This window comes from Pteropus vampyrus, unplaced genomic scaffold (genome assembly GCF_000151845.1).
Source record: "Pteropus vampyrus isolate Shadow unplaced genomic scaffold, Pvam_2.0 Scaffold360, whole genome shotgun sequence".
NCBI lineage: Eukaryota > Metazoa > Chordata > Mammalia > Chiroptera > Pteropodidae > Pteropus > Pteropus vampyrus.
The window spans coordinates 658,264-671,052 of NW_011889141.1; the positions used below are offsets into that span (position 1 = coordinate 658,264).

At 39.7% G+C, this 12,789-nt stretch overlaps 1 protein-coding gene across 1 annotated transcript in view; it reads left to right on the plus strand.

The window, feature by feature from the left end:
* The first annotated feature begins 242 nt into the window (after positions 1–242).
* The window catches only part of PATL1 (PAT1 homolog 1, processing body mRNA decay factor), a 26,658-nt gene continuing 14,111 nt past the window's right edge, over positions 243–12,789 (plus strand). The window contains exons 1-9 of the mRNA XM_011379462.2: positions 243–396; positions 2,343–2,454; positions 7,151–7,368; positions 7,670–7,750; positions 8,325–8,519; positions 9,450–9,551; positions 10,003–10,092; positions 10,312–10,532; positions 11,695–11,784. Of these exons, the coding sequence (XP_011377764.1) occupies positions 382–396; positions 2,343–2,454; positions 7,151–7,368; positions 7,670–7,750; positions 8,325–8,519; positions 9,450–9,551; positions 10,003–10,092; positions 10,312–10,532; positions 11,695–11,784 (1,124 nt within the window). The 5' untranslated portion in view covers positions 243–381. The remainder of the gene's footprint in view (positions 397–2,342; positions 2,455–7,150; positions 7,369–7,669; positions 7,751–8,324; positions 8,520–9,449; positions 9,552–10,002; positions 10,093–10,311; positions 10,533–11,694; positions 11,785–12,789) is intronic.

Sequence of the window (12,789 nt, forward strand, 5' to 3'; positions counted from 1 at the left end):
CGGTGACGGAAAACTCGTGACTCCGACCTGAGCGCTGGGGCGGGCGCAGAGGAGCGGTGGGCGGAGCCGCAAGTCGGAACGCGAGGAAGGCCCCGACGGGCAGCGCGTGCGCAGTCTCTCGCCACGGGACCTCCTTCCCGCCGCTGAGACTAGGAAGCGGGACGTCAAATCTGTCCTCGCGCAGACGCCGCCGCCGGGCGCCAAGCGGGGCGGACCCCTCCCAAGGCGCGCCTGCGCACGTTCCCACGCACGCTCCGGCGTACGGCGGCGGCCAGGGGTCGCGAGCCGGTGGAGGACCCGCGCGCGGAGGAGCCCGGAGAGTCGACGCTTCTTCCCTCCCTCCCCTATTCCCCTCCCCGCTCCCTCCCCCCCTCCCCAAGAATGTTCCGCTACGAGGTGAGCTGTTGCGACCGGAAGTGGCCCCTCCCTCCTTCACGCGCCCCTTTTCCTTTCTCAGCCCCCACGCGTCTGTCCTGTGCTCCCGGGGGGGAGGGGGCGGGCCGGTGAGACGCGTGGGACCAAGAGAGTGCGTTGGGCCTGGGGTCGTGGGTTTAATCCGAGAGCAGGGAGCTGGCTTCAGGGGGCGGGACGTCCTATCATTTGGCCACCGGGGAGAGTTGGCCTCTGTTCTGTGGTGGGGAGGGCCCCTTAAGTACCTTAACCAGACTACCCATCAGCCCCACCCCGGGAGGAGCCGCGGAGGGGACCGCATTGCATCCACCCGGTGGCTTTTCTTGAGGAATTGTCATCCGGGAGAGCCCAGAGACACGTTTCCCGCTCGGTACCCGGAACCACCTCCCCTCCAGTCACACAGACCCATAGTACATAGGCAACCATCGGGTCAAGGGGGCCTGGACTTACCCTTTGACTGGAGCCGTAGACTGTTTACTAAAGAGGGTTCCGAGTTGGGAGGGGGCGTGTCCAGTAGAAGTTCCTTCTGGGCGAGTGGAGGGAGACGTGAGTTTGGTGCTTGTCCCGGAAATGTAGCAATAGTCAAGAGTCCTGACCATGTCACTAATTCACTGTATGACCTTGAGCGACTTCTGATCTCTGGACATAAGTTTCTGGATTTGTAGGATAACAGAGCTGGTCTAGATAATCCTTAAGAGTCCAATTTAAGAAACTGGTGATTTGATTAAGTAGATCTTTGATTTGGGAAGTAGAGCTGCCGGACGTTGCCTCTGATGTGAAGGCAGTGGCATGCCTGCTTTTTGTAAGTTTGAGAGGGCTTAAGGTAGGTAGAATAGCCCTTTGCCCTTACCTTTCCTTTGAGAACAGCCTGGCTAAGAGGTAGCCAAGCAAGGTATATCACAAACCTGCCTACCTAGAGAACATCGAATTCTGATTCTGGGTCTTTGAAAATTGCGGACACATATACTTGGCGAAATGGTTTAAGACCCAACTAACCTCACGTGAACATGGAGAGAAATGAGATGCGGTTGCTAAAAGTAAAGAAAACTTGGGAAATAAATCATGTATTGAAGTGGAGGAGGGAAAAGTTTAAAATAGAACCCACGTAAGTTGTTATGGTGATATCTAGCATTGTTAGCAATCCACAGCCTTTGTCTACATTTATGCCTCATTTGCTCCTCACAACTCTGAGGTAGGTGGTATTGTTCCTGTATTACAGCTTAGGAGACTGAGACTAAGAGCCTAACAAAGCCCAAGATACAATAGGTGCTCAAGAGGTATTTAACAAATTAATCTTAAAGAATGACTTGCCCAAGTTCACACCACTTTTAAGAGTGGAGCCAGAACTTGAACTTGCCATATCATAACTTTTTTGAGAGCTTGTTTAATTGTAGTTGTAAATTTAGCTTTCTGTTTTATCACCAGAGTCTGGGCCTGTATGCAACAGAAAGGGAGGAAGATGGAAAATGAAGAGAAGCTTTAAAAGGGAATAATAAAATAGTTGAAAAGATGACACGAATATGGGGAAGATGAGAATTTTGTTGGAAAATATATATAAAATTCAAGTAAAATAATAAATTGTTCATTTTCATTTGCCTTTACTGTTCTACTCAGTGATATAAAGGAAGTTGGCAGGCCATGGGAAATGCTCTTATTAGATTCCTGATAGAGAAGTGGAATGTTTCAGGGAAACGTTAAATAAAATAAGGAATAGGAAAGAGAAACTGAAAGAAAAGAAGCTACTGAAATTTTCCAGTGTTGGGGTTATTAGGGGATAGAAAAAAATGCCATCTTTACAAAAAGTTATAATGAAGCTATTATGTTGATTGGGAAGATAAGATGAACATTTTTAGAACATTTTAAAATGAGGCACCAAAAAAAAAATAAAATGAGATTGTGAACTTGATGAATAGCTAAATCTCTTTTTTTAGTCTTTAGAGGATTGTCCTCTGGATGAAGATGAGGATGCATTTCAGGGCCTGGGAGAGGAAGATGAAGAGATTGATCAATTCAATGATGATACATTTGGGTCAGGTGCAGTTGGTAAGTGACATCTTTCTCTTACATCATCATCTTGGTCTCTTGCTCTTTTCAAATGCTCTTTTGTAAGTGCTTTGTCTTAGTAGAAAAGTAACTTCAGTCACTAACTTAGCACAATATTCCGTTCTTGGTCTTAGAATAGTCTAGTCTCAACTGGTAGCATCTACCCTTCTCTGGGTCTCCTTTTGACTTCCTTTATAAAACCAAGTGTTCTCTAAGCCCTGTCCCTTCCAGCTGTATAATCTATTGCTCTAGGTTGACAATAAAAGGAATTCAAATGTTTAGGTAAGTAGACATTTTACAAAGAATCAAAATAATCCAGAAGAGGAAAATTTTTATTTGTGGAACACGTAGCTTAAGGAAAACTAGTGAACTAGGATAAAACTCAGATGTGGATATGTTGTTTTAAAATTCATTTGATCAATAATGTATTTGCAGGACCTTGCATTTATCTTATAATATCTTCAATAAAATAAACATCTTTTTATTCCAAGAATTTTAGTTATAAAAATGCTTCATAAGTTAGAAAAGTGCTACTCCTGGATATAGATAAATATTCTAGTAGTTGGAAAAGGTTTTAAAAAGTTAAAGAGCCAGACTATACTTAGAGGCCACAGAGTTATGATTACTGAGATGGGAAATTTAGAGAGCAAGCTTATTTGATAAAGTTTGAGCATTAGAGATCCCAGAACAAGTACACTAATAAGTTAAACTGCACTTTTTAAAAAGAATAAGACTCGATGGTAATATTTTTGCTTTGACTGTTGATATTGAGAACAGCAACAATTTTTGTTGGGATGTGTAAATATGTGATTTCTTTGGGATCAAGCACATCTGTCTATGCAACAAATATTCAAAGTTAAATAATAAGAAGAGAACATTTAGCAGTAGTGGGTAATCTCAAGATGTTGAATACCAAAAACAGGAGGTCTTAAAAGTGTCGTGATGGTTACTGGTTTTACAGTGACCTAAACAGCTTAAATTTATGAAAACTTAGACTGAGTTGAACTAGCAAAAGTGAAAGAGTATACTGTCGTCAGTCGGGGTTTACAAAACTCGGTAGAGATCTCAAAACTGCCTCTGAAGGGAGCAGCAAGGGAAATGTTTAAGGTAGTAGTAGGTAGACTCATTGCAGAATGAGAACCAAAGACCTTTTAGGATATAGCCATAATTTAGATGTTGAGCTGTTCTCGCTCTGTGGAGACCACAGGGGGCAGCAAGAGAATAGAATTACAAAAGCAAGGAACTGATGTGAATTAACAAATTCTACTTGGAAGTTAGTTTAGTAATAACCTATAGAATACAATAGAAGCTACAAGCAGTGTGTGCCTGTTTCTAGAACTCTTTTTATCTTAAAATATTATAAGGAATGTTATTTTGAAGCAGATTCCTCAGTATTAAAATGAAGTTGATAGAATTGATTTGTGGATATTCGGGTAAGGCAGCATGGTAATGTGTCCTCAGTTTTGAACCTGGGCAGAGGAGGAATAGTCTTGCCTTCTCACTGACTTCCGGAGTGCTGTGGACAGTCTTTTTTTTCTGAACTTCTGTGTTCCTCACAAGATGGGGGAAATGTTGCCTTAGAAAGATGCTGGAGTATGCAGAATTCTTTTCTAAGAGAGAAAGAAAAGTACACACTCATTGAAAAAGCCCCTAGGGTCACACAGAGAAGAACAGCTAGTAAAAAGCAAAGGCAGTGAAATAGCATATGGTTAGCCCATTTCCTACCCTGGGGCATAAGAGTAGGACTTCTCGATCAACGAAGTTTATACTGGAGAAAAGATTTCCAAATGTGAGCCTTTTCCATCGAGTATAATATACTTGAATTGTAAAGTAAAAATCTTAATTCCTCAAACTTCTTGATCTAAATATATAAGGATATATAAAAGGAAAATTGCTAAGTCAACCTGTGACTTGTTTAACACACTTCTACACATAAATATACAGCTGGTATAGAGAATTTAAACCAGGAGATAAAATGTCAGGCCTTTGACATGTTTTCGTTTGATGGTTTTTCATTCAAGAAGTGAGTGTCTTGAATGAAACATATTAGTACAGCAGTTATTTTAAGTCGCTGGTTACAACTGCTCTGATGTCATCTTTTCTTAAACTAGTCACTGTCTCCTGCAGGGAAAAATGTTTGCATCATCTTATTCAGGATTATAAACTTCCTTTTTCTTTTTTTTTTGGTATTGCTGAGTTAGTAAAATTACAAAGAATAATTTGTCCTTTAAAAACTTTCTCAGTTTACTTTCTTAGCAAAGATGACAAATATAAATGTCACATTTGATTTTTAATTACACTGTTCTTCAAGAATTTTTCAGAGAATTGATAATTTAAATTAATACTGTGATTTTCATCTGAAGTGGATTTTTCCTTTTACCACAAGTAGTATGTTCAAATCTACCACAGCCCAAAGAATAGACAGTGGCTCTGTTCACACCAAATTGTAAATTTGGGAGTCTCATTTCCCTCAGTTTCTGGACCACTGGTGTTACATGATACACTGTTATGTAATAAAAATAGCAAATTTTAAATGTTTATAATCAGACCCTGACAGGGACTTAGCTTGCTTGAATGTTTGCTTAAGATGTTAAGATAGGTGTAATATTTATTACAGTATTGTCATATTGAAAATTTGCAGTAATCTAAATTTCCATCAGTAGGGGGTAAGTTAGATTAGTTTTAGTTTATCAATAGAATAGGATCTTATATAGGTTATTGAAAAGAAGGAGATAATCAGTAGTTACGTGTGTGTGTGCATGCATGAAAAGATGTCCAAAGTATATTGCTTAAGTGAAAAAGAACAAGTTAAACTTTATAGTTTGCAATTTAAAAAATGTAACATACCTGTGGAATGTTTGGAAACTTTCACTTATAAGTTAACGTATTTTTGTGATGTAACATGTATTTTCTTTGTAAGCAGATAAAAAAATAAAGGTAATTTTAACAAATTGCTCCTCAGAAAATTGCCAGTAATTGAAATCTTTTTATTTTTCAGTGGTTAGCATTTATTATACTCTTAGGATATACCCTTGCATCTTTTTTTTTTTCCTTGTCATGGTGCCTCTAGTTCTTCCTTCTCTTTTCTAACGAGATAAATAGGAAAATTCAATGAGCAGATTATCTTTAAAGACATTTTTTAAGAATTCTGTGTTTCTATGTTAGTTATGAAGGGAATTATCTGTTATTCCCTCTGTTACATTTTATAAGACATACAAAACAAATCAGAATAAAATATATAACATACAAAAGAATGCATGGTGTTGTGGTAGATTAGAAAGTAGTGTGTGTTTAGATAAGATGATGGTAGAATTAAAACGAAGATTATTCAGGAAAAGCTTCTGTGAAGAGGGAAAAGTGTCTGAATTTGAATGCCGAGAGGAGCAACATAGTGAGTAGAGATTTTATGATGGAAGCAGAATGGAACAGTTGAATGAAAGAAGTGATAGAAGTAAGGTCTTGCTCTAGAGAAGGTGGTAAAGGGGTCTGAAGATACTCATCTACTGTAATAGGACTCAAGAATAATGCTGTGTCAGCATAAAATATGAAACAGCAACCTTGTGCCAGTGCTATAGACTGTATAGTATGCAGGAATAGCAAAGTCATAGTTAAAATGGAAGAGGAACTGACCCAAGTCCAAGTCACTATTACGTTTGCCCCACTGTACTGCAGTAGCCACCTGACCTGTTTCCATGTTTCCTGTATTGTGTCCCCCCGCCACCCCCAGTATATTTTCAACACAGCAGCCAGAGTGATTCTAAGAAATCAAGCCACACCAAAACCTCCAGTGACCCCTCATTTCAGTCAGAATGGCCCGTGAGGCCCTGAAGGAGCCCCCTCCTACTACTTCTTTGAGCTCATCATCCCCCCTCCCCACGCCCCCCGGATCATTCCAATCCAGACAGTCCCTTCTGTTTCTCACAACTGTCAGTCTCTCATCTTAAGGCCTTTATACAGACTCCCTCTGCCAGGAACACCTCTCTCAGATACCTACAGGGCTAACTATCTTACTCTTGATTCTTCTCAGATGTCACCCTCTCAATGAAACATAGGTCTGACCACCCTCTTTAAAGTTTTCAGTCTGCTCTCTTCCTTCATGTTCCTATAGCATTTCATCTTCTAATGTAGTATCTACTTTACTCATTCATTATGTTTATTGTTATTTAGCTGTCTTTCCCCTGCTTGAAGGAAAGCTCAGGAGGGCAAGGATCTTTGTCTGTTCTGTATACTCGTGTATCCCATGCACCTAAAACAATGCCTGTCACGTAATAGATGCTCCACAAATGCGAATGGAATGAAATGAATGGATTCAAAGCTTATAAAGAAGATGGCAGTTATAATCTTAGGCTGTATGCTAGTGCAATGAGCTTTAACTACCCTTTAAAAGTTTTTGCCTGAATTGTCATAGAAATTCAGAACCAATAGTTTAGAAATCAGTTTCAGAATATTCTTTGGACACTGTTGATAAAGCTATTACTCTAAGTGCTTAAATTTTATTCCTGGGATGATGTTAATTGTTATTAGCGAAAAGCCTGTTTTAATATGCCCCTTAGTCTAAATGTTATTTCGTGTCTCTAAATGAAAATTTAACTTTTCACCTCTTCTGGAGTTGGAATTGTTCACTTGGTTAACAGAAGAATTTTATAAAACTTAGTTTCAGTATGAACCATATTTCTTTCTTATGGTTTCCTTATAGATGATGATTGGCAGGAAGCACATGAGCGACTGGCTGAATTGGAAGAGAAGCTACCAGTGGCAGTCAGTGAACAAACAGGCAATGGAGAAAGGGATGAGATGGACTTGTTGGGTGACCATGAGGAGAATCTGGCAGAAAGGCTCAGTAAGATGGTGATCGAAAATGAACTAGAAGATCCAGCTATTATGAGGGCAGTGCAGACCAGGCCACTTTTGCAAGTAAGTTCCTCTGGTGTGAGCATTATAGGAAGCTAATAATTAAAGTGCAGTATTGAGTGTTGCCATTTTATTTCATCCACTATAATAAGAAAATTACATACAGCGTAGAAAATTGTTAACGTAATCCCTGAAAGCAGTTCTAGGAGAGCTGCTATCTAGGGCAGAAGTAGGGGAATAATGTATATTCTGGAACACTCAAGCAGTTGAGGCTCTTTTAGAGCCTGGTTCACCAAAAGCAGGTATGTCACGAGAGAGCCCACAGTTTGCCAGACTTTGTGCATGTGTTTTTCTTTTTCGTTAGCCCCAACCAGGAAGTCTCAATTCTAGCATCTGGGATGGATCTGAAGTTCTGAGGCGAATCCGAGGACCACTCCTTGCTCAGGTTTAAAACATTTTCTATGAAATTCCTGATATGCAGAAATTCAAGTCGGCCCCTGTCGTCATCCTTCCCTTACAGAAACATGTAGTTGGATATCATTTGCCAGTCTTACGCTGATTACTTCTTCAGCACTCATAGTGGGCTAGTTGATTGATTGTACCCTTCCTCAGCCTCCTTGATGGTGCTCATTTGATTGACTGTGCTTTTCTTTGAAAAGGTTGAAAGGAAGCCATTGGAACTCAGATTTGTCAGCTTACGATTTGAATTACTTAAAAAGTCATTTCTAGGCAAAACTATGAAGAATGGAGAAGAGATCATTGTTTGCCAGTGGTTGGGTGGTGGAAGAGGGGACTACAGGGGGGGCTAAAGAGGAAGTCCGGTAGTGATGAAACATCTATGGTAGAGCCATGACTATGCATTTATTAAACCTCAGGACTCTACAGCAGATTTTACTGGATATGAAATAAAAATAAATTATATTAAAAAATTTTTTTGAGATACTTTTGGCATCTGTAGAGATTATTAAAATATTTCGTTAGCTAATTTTTTTTTTTTTTTTTACCATTTCCTAAATTAGGACATGCCTGCAGTGTCTGTACTAGAATATGCCTTGCCTCAGAGGCCCCCACAGGGCCCAGAGGACGATCGGGACCTTTCTGAGCGAGCATTACCAAGGCGGTCAACTTCACCTATCATTGGGAGCCCTCCAGTTAGAGCCGTCCCCATAGGCACCCCACCTAAGCAGATGGCTGTACCCAGCTTCAACCAACAGGTACCTCTCATTAACAGGCACTCAGCCCAGGATATTGGGAATCTGGGCAAAATTATTTGGGAAATTGGTGATGCTGGGAGGAGGGTGGAAGTTTGGGTAGGCATTAGATGAGAAAGAAAAATAGCCAATTAGAGAGGTTAGTATCAATAAGAGACACATTCCCTAATGCCCTTTACTGGTACTGCTCCTCTTGCTGCTGCTTTTTAATTGGGGGAAAAAGGGTAGTTAACCACATTTAGTGAATATATCCTTTTTAAAGTGTTTTGCTGGCTGCCCAAAACATTGGCAGAGAGGTAACTGAAAGCTGGGGGGAGTGGGAACACACAGCATTGTCCACATCCCTTTTTACCTTTAAGATATCCCTGCTTTCCCTAGAGCCTGTGCAGTCCTGTTCCATAGACTTTCCTCCACCTGAAACCAGCAGCTGAAAAGGAAGGCCAATTTGGAAGGTATGGGGGGAGGGTGGTGTTGGTATGGCCTAGTTAGGCTCAGTATCCAATGAAAAGGTGGAGTCACAATGTATCACAAAAGAGCTGAGCATGGCGGCCATATCACAGGGGCTTCAGAATAGGACTTAGTTAATCCTCCAGCTTTCTTATCATTCCTTCTCCCTCACTGCTACCAAAATATATCCTCTTGGAGAGAATTTGCAAGTCCGAATATCTGCTGGTACCTCCCTCAGATAGCATGGAAGGGTGGGGATAACTGGAGAATTAGCTAAATCTTCCTCAGTTAAAAGTGGCACGTTGCTTGATATTTGTGAGAGGAAGTGACCAGAGGTTCTGTGTGTGAACTCATAGCCATAGCAGTTTGCTTAGAAGTAGGGCTTTGCATTGGGTTCTGTGTCTACCAGTACTTGAGGGGAGGGAGTGTAGGTGGAGGAAAAACTGACTTCACTGAGTGTAGTTGTGTATATGTTTGTCCTGATAGATTCTGTGTCCGAAGCCTGTCCATGTTCGGCCCCCAATGCCACCACGCTATCCTGCTCCCTATGGTGAGAGGATGTCTCCAAACCAGCTCTGCAATGTCCCGGTATGTCATTCTACAACCTAATGAAAATGAACAGTCTGTATTATCTGAACACTGCCTGTATGATCAGTATACTAGTATATAGACATCTCCTAAATTATACATATTTTTTCTATCTCCATACTTGAATTTCTGGATTTTCTGGTTCGCAGGTCAGATGACATGGTTCACCATGTTCAATTGTTTCTTACCTCAGTTCTTTACTTATCTTTAAAAATCTAAATGCAGCGTGATCATCTGGTTTCCTGCTGTCTCTGTTCCTCATTCTGCTGCTTTCTTTTTCATATTATCACAGTGCTTCATAATTTCACAATTACTCTCATATTTCTTCAGTTGACAGTTTCACTGTACATTGAAGAGTTATTATTTCTGAGTTTATTTTGCATTTCTAATGAGTTCCCTTATTACATCAATTTACCTGTTTCGTAGTAAGCATATAATTTTTTTTTCCTAGAATTCTTCCCTACTGGGTCACCCTTTTCCTCCTAGTGTTCCTCCTGTCCTCAGCCCCCTCCAGAGAGCACAGCTTCTTGGAGGAGCACAGGTAAGCCTGTGATTAGCCCGACCCATAAAGAACTCTCTTACTTTCCGAGTTTCGCTAGATGTGATCCTTTTTTTGATCTTTAATCAATCACTACTGCCTCTTAAGTTTTTCCTTTACCTTTTCAAAGAAAATTATTGATGGAAACCATTAACTTTTCTGTGGATTAAAGCAAGGGGGTTTGCAGATTAACTAAATCTAAGATTTTGTTCCTCTGTGTAGCTACAGCCTGGACGGATGTCTCCCAGCCAGTTTGCACGGGTCCCTGGATTTGTTGGTAGTCCGCTTGCTGCCATGAATCCCAAGTTGCTGCAAGGGCGAGTTGGGCAGATGCTTCCCCCAGCACCAGGCTTCCGTGCCTTCTTTAGTGCTCCGCCCCCTGCTACACCACCACCCTCACAGCAGCACCCCCCTGGCCCAGGACCTCACCTGCAAAACCTAAGGTACACAAAACAAATGCGACTGTTTATTCATTGTCAGCCAAGTCTCCTGATATTTGCAGGTGACCCATTTTGAGATATTACCGGATCTTCAAGTTGCCAGACACAAATGTTTGACAGTCTGCAGGCTCTCTTATGAATCACATTTCCCCTGAGTCACATGCTTCCCATGTACATTTGCACATTACTAGTTAATCACCTCTTATTTCTTCTATAGTTTATGTCTCACTTTATATTCATTTTATAAACACATACTTACACAGATACACAATGCTTATCACTTACTAAGAATTACTATACACTAAGAGTTCTCCACAGAAACAGAATAGGGGCAATATATATATACCCACACACATATGTATACACACACACGCATTCATGTATGTGTACAAACAAATTACATATACATATAGAATATATGTGTATACACAAATACGTGTATACATGGAAGTAAGTATTCATCCTTTTTTCTGGTTAATTCAGTTTTTAATTTTGACAGTGTAACAAGGTGTTTCTAATTTATACATTACAGTTTTAGTCTTGAGTCTAAAATTTGTAGAGTGGGCTAGCAGGCCGAAAACTCAGGCAGGACTTCTGTGTTCCAGTTTTGTGGCAAAATTCCTTTTTCTTTGAGAAGCCTTAGTTTCTGCTCTTAAGGCCTTTAATTTATTGGATTAGGCCAACCCACATATCAAAGGCCATTTCTTTTGTTCTTAAATGTCAACCAAATGTGAATATTAATCGCCTCTACAAACTGATTTCACAGCAACATCTAGACTTGTGTTTGACCAAACAGCTGGACACCATAGCCTGGCCAAGTCGACATATAAAATTAACCATCACACATATTTTCAATGTCGTTCTCAAATAGTTGACATTAAGTACATTAAATCTATGTAGAGACTTCTGTTTAACAGGAGCAAAGGAAAAAGAAACTGCTTTACTGTCAATTCACTTAGATTTTGTGATCATCCTCTTAGTTGAGAATTGGCCTTCGTGGAAGACGTGAAAATATGGCTGTCCTTTCGTTCTGCATGGTTTTCTTAGGATAGTTTTAATATTCACCTGGATGAACCTATATGAAGTTGTCTTGTACCAACAACATTTTTAAAATCTTCAAATCATCAAGTCAACAGAACTGAAAACCTTTTCCCTTTTTGCTTAGATCTCAGGCCCCAATGTTTAGACCAGACACCACTCACCTCCATCCACAGCACCGTCGACTCTTGCATCAGAGACAGCAACAGAATAGAAAGTAAGTACTCATCCTCCCCCTCTGTGGTCTCTTAATTCACCTTTTCATTTTGACAGTGTAACAGGTGCTACTAATTTACTTTACTTTTAGTGAATTTAATTAGTATTAAGCTTATTTTACTGGTAAAGTCAGATCATATGTGCCCTCATTTTATGTTTTTGATAACACTAGCTATAATAAGATTTTATCAGCTAATTTCCAAGCTGCTATAATTCTGTTGATCATAAATCAGAAATACAGTTCAGATATGATTTTTTTTTTTTTTAGTCAATATTTTGTACTCCTTACCAGGTTTTTAGGGTACTTTTAACTACTATTTGGGTCTTATGTAAAGCCAAATCACTCTTTAATTTTACTTGTAATTATTTAATTCTCATACAACAGATATAAATATATATTTATAAATGTGATCTCAGCTGTGTACCAGGCACTGTGGTAGATTTGGGGGATTGAAAGAACAAGATATATAAAACCCCTGCCTTCGTGGAACTTATATTCTGTAATCATTCATATTTATAAAATAAGAAAAACTTTGAGGTTTTGTCAACCTTAAGTTTTATAGTTCTCTGTGTATAATTCCTTCAAAGAAATTCTGGAATTTTTTTGCAGGGAATAAAACTAATACGGGCTCTTAAAATATTAATTTAAAAATACTTAAAATTTTTTAATTAAAAATTTTTAAATATAAATACTAGTGCCTTCGTTAGCAATATGATATTGTGCACTCATGATTTCTGTTCTGTGTAACAAAAGACATCCACAAACATGTAATTCCCAGTAGAACCTACATGGCTCATAAAAATGAAAGGAGTTCAAGCTCACTTGTAATCAGAAAAATGCAGATTAGAATTAGATAACCATTTTACATCATCAGACAGGCAAAACTTGAAGTGTCTCATCATTGTCATTGTTGGCAAGAATGGAGTATACAGTCTCTTAAGAGAGAATTTGGCAATAAATAATGAGATCGAAAATGTGAATGCATCACATCTTAGCAGTTCTACT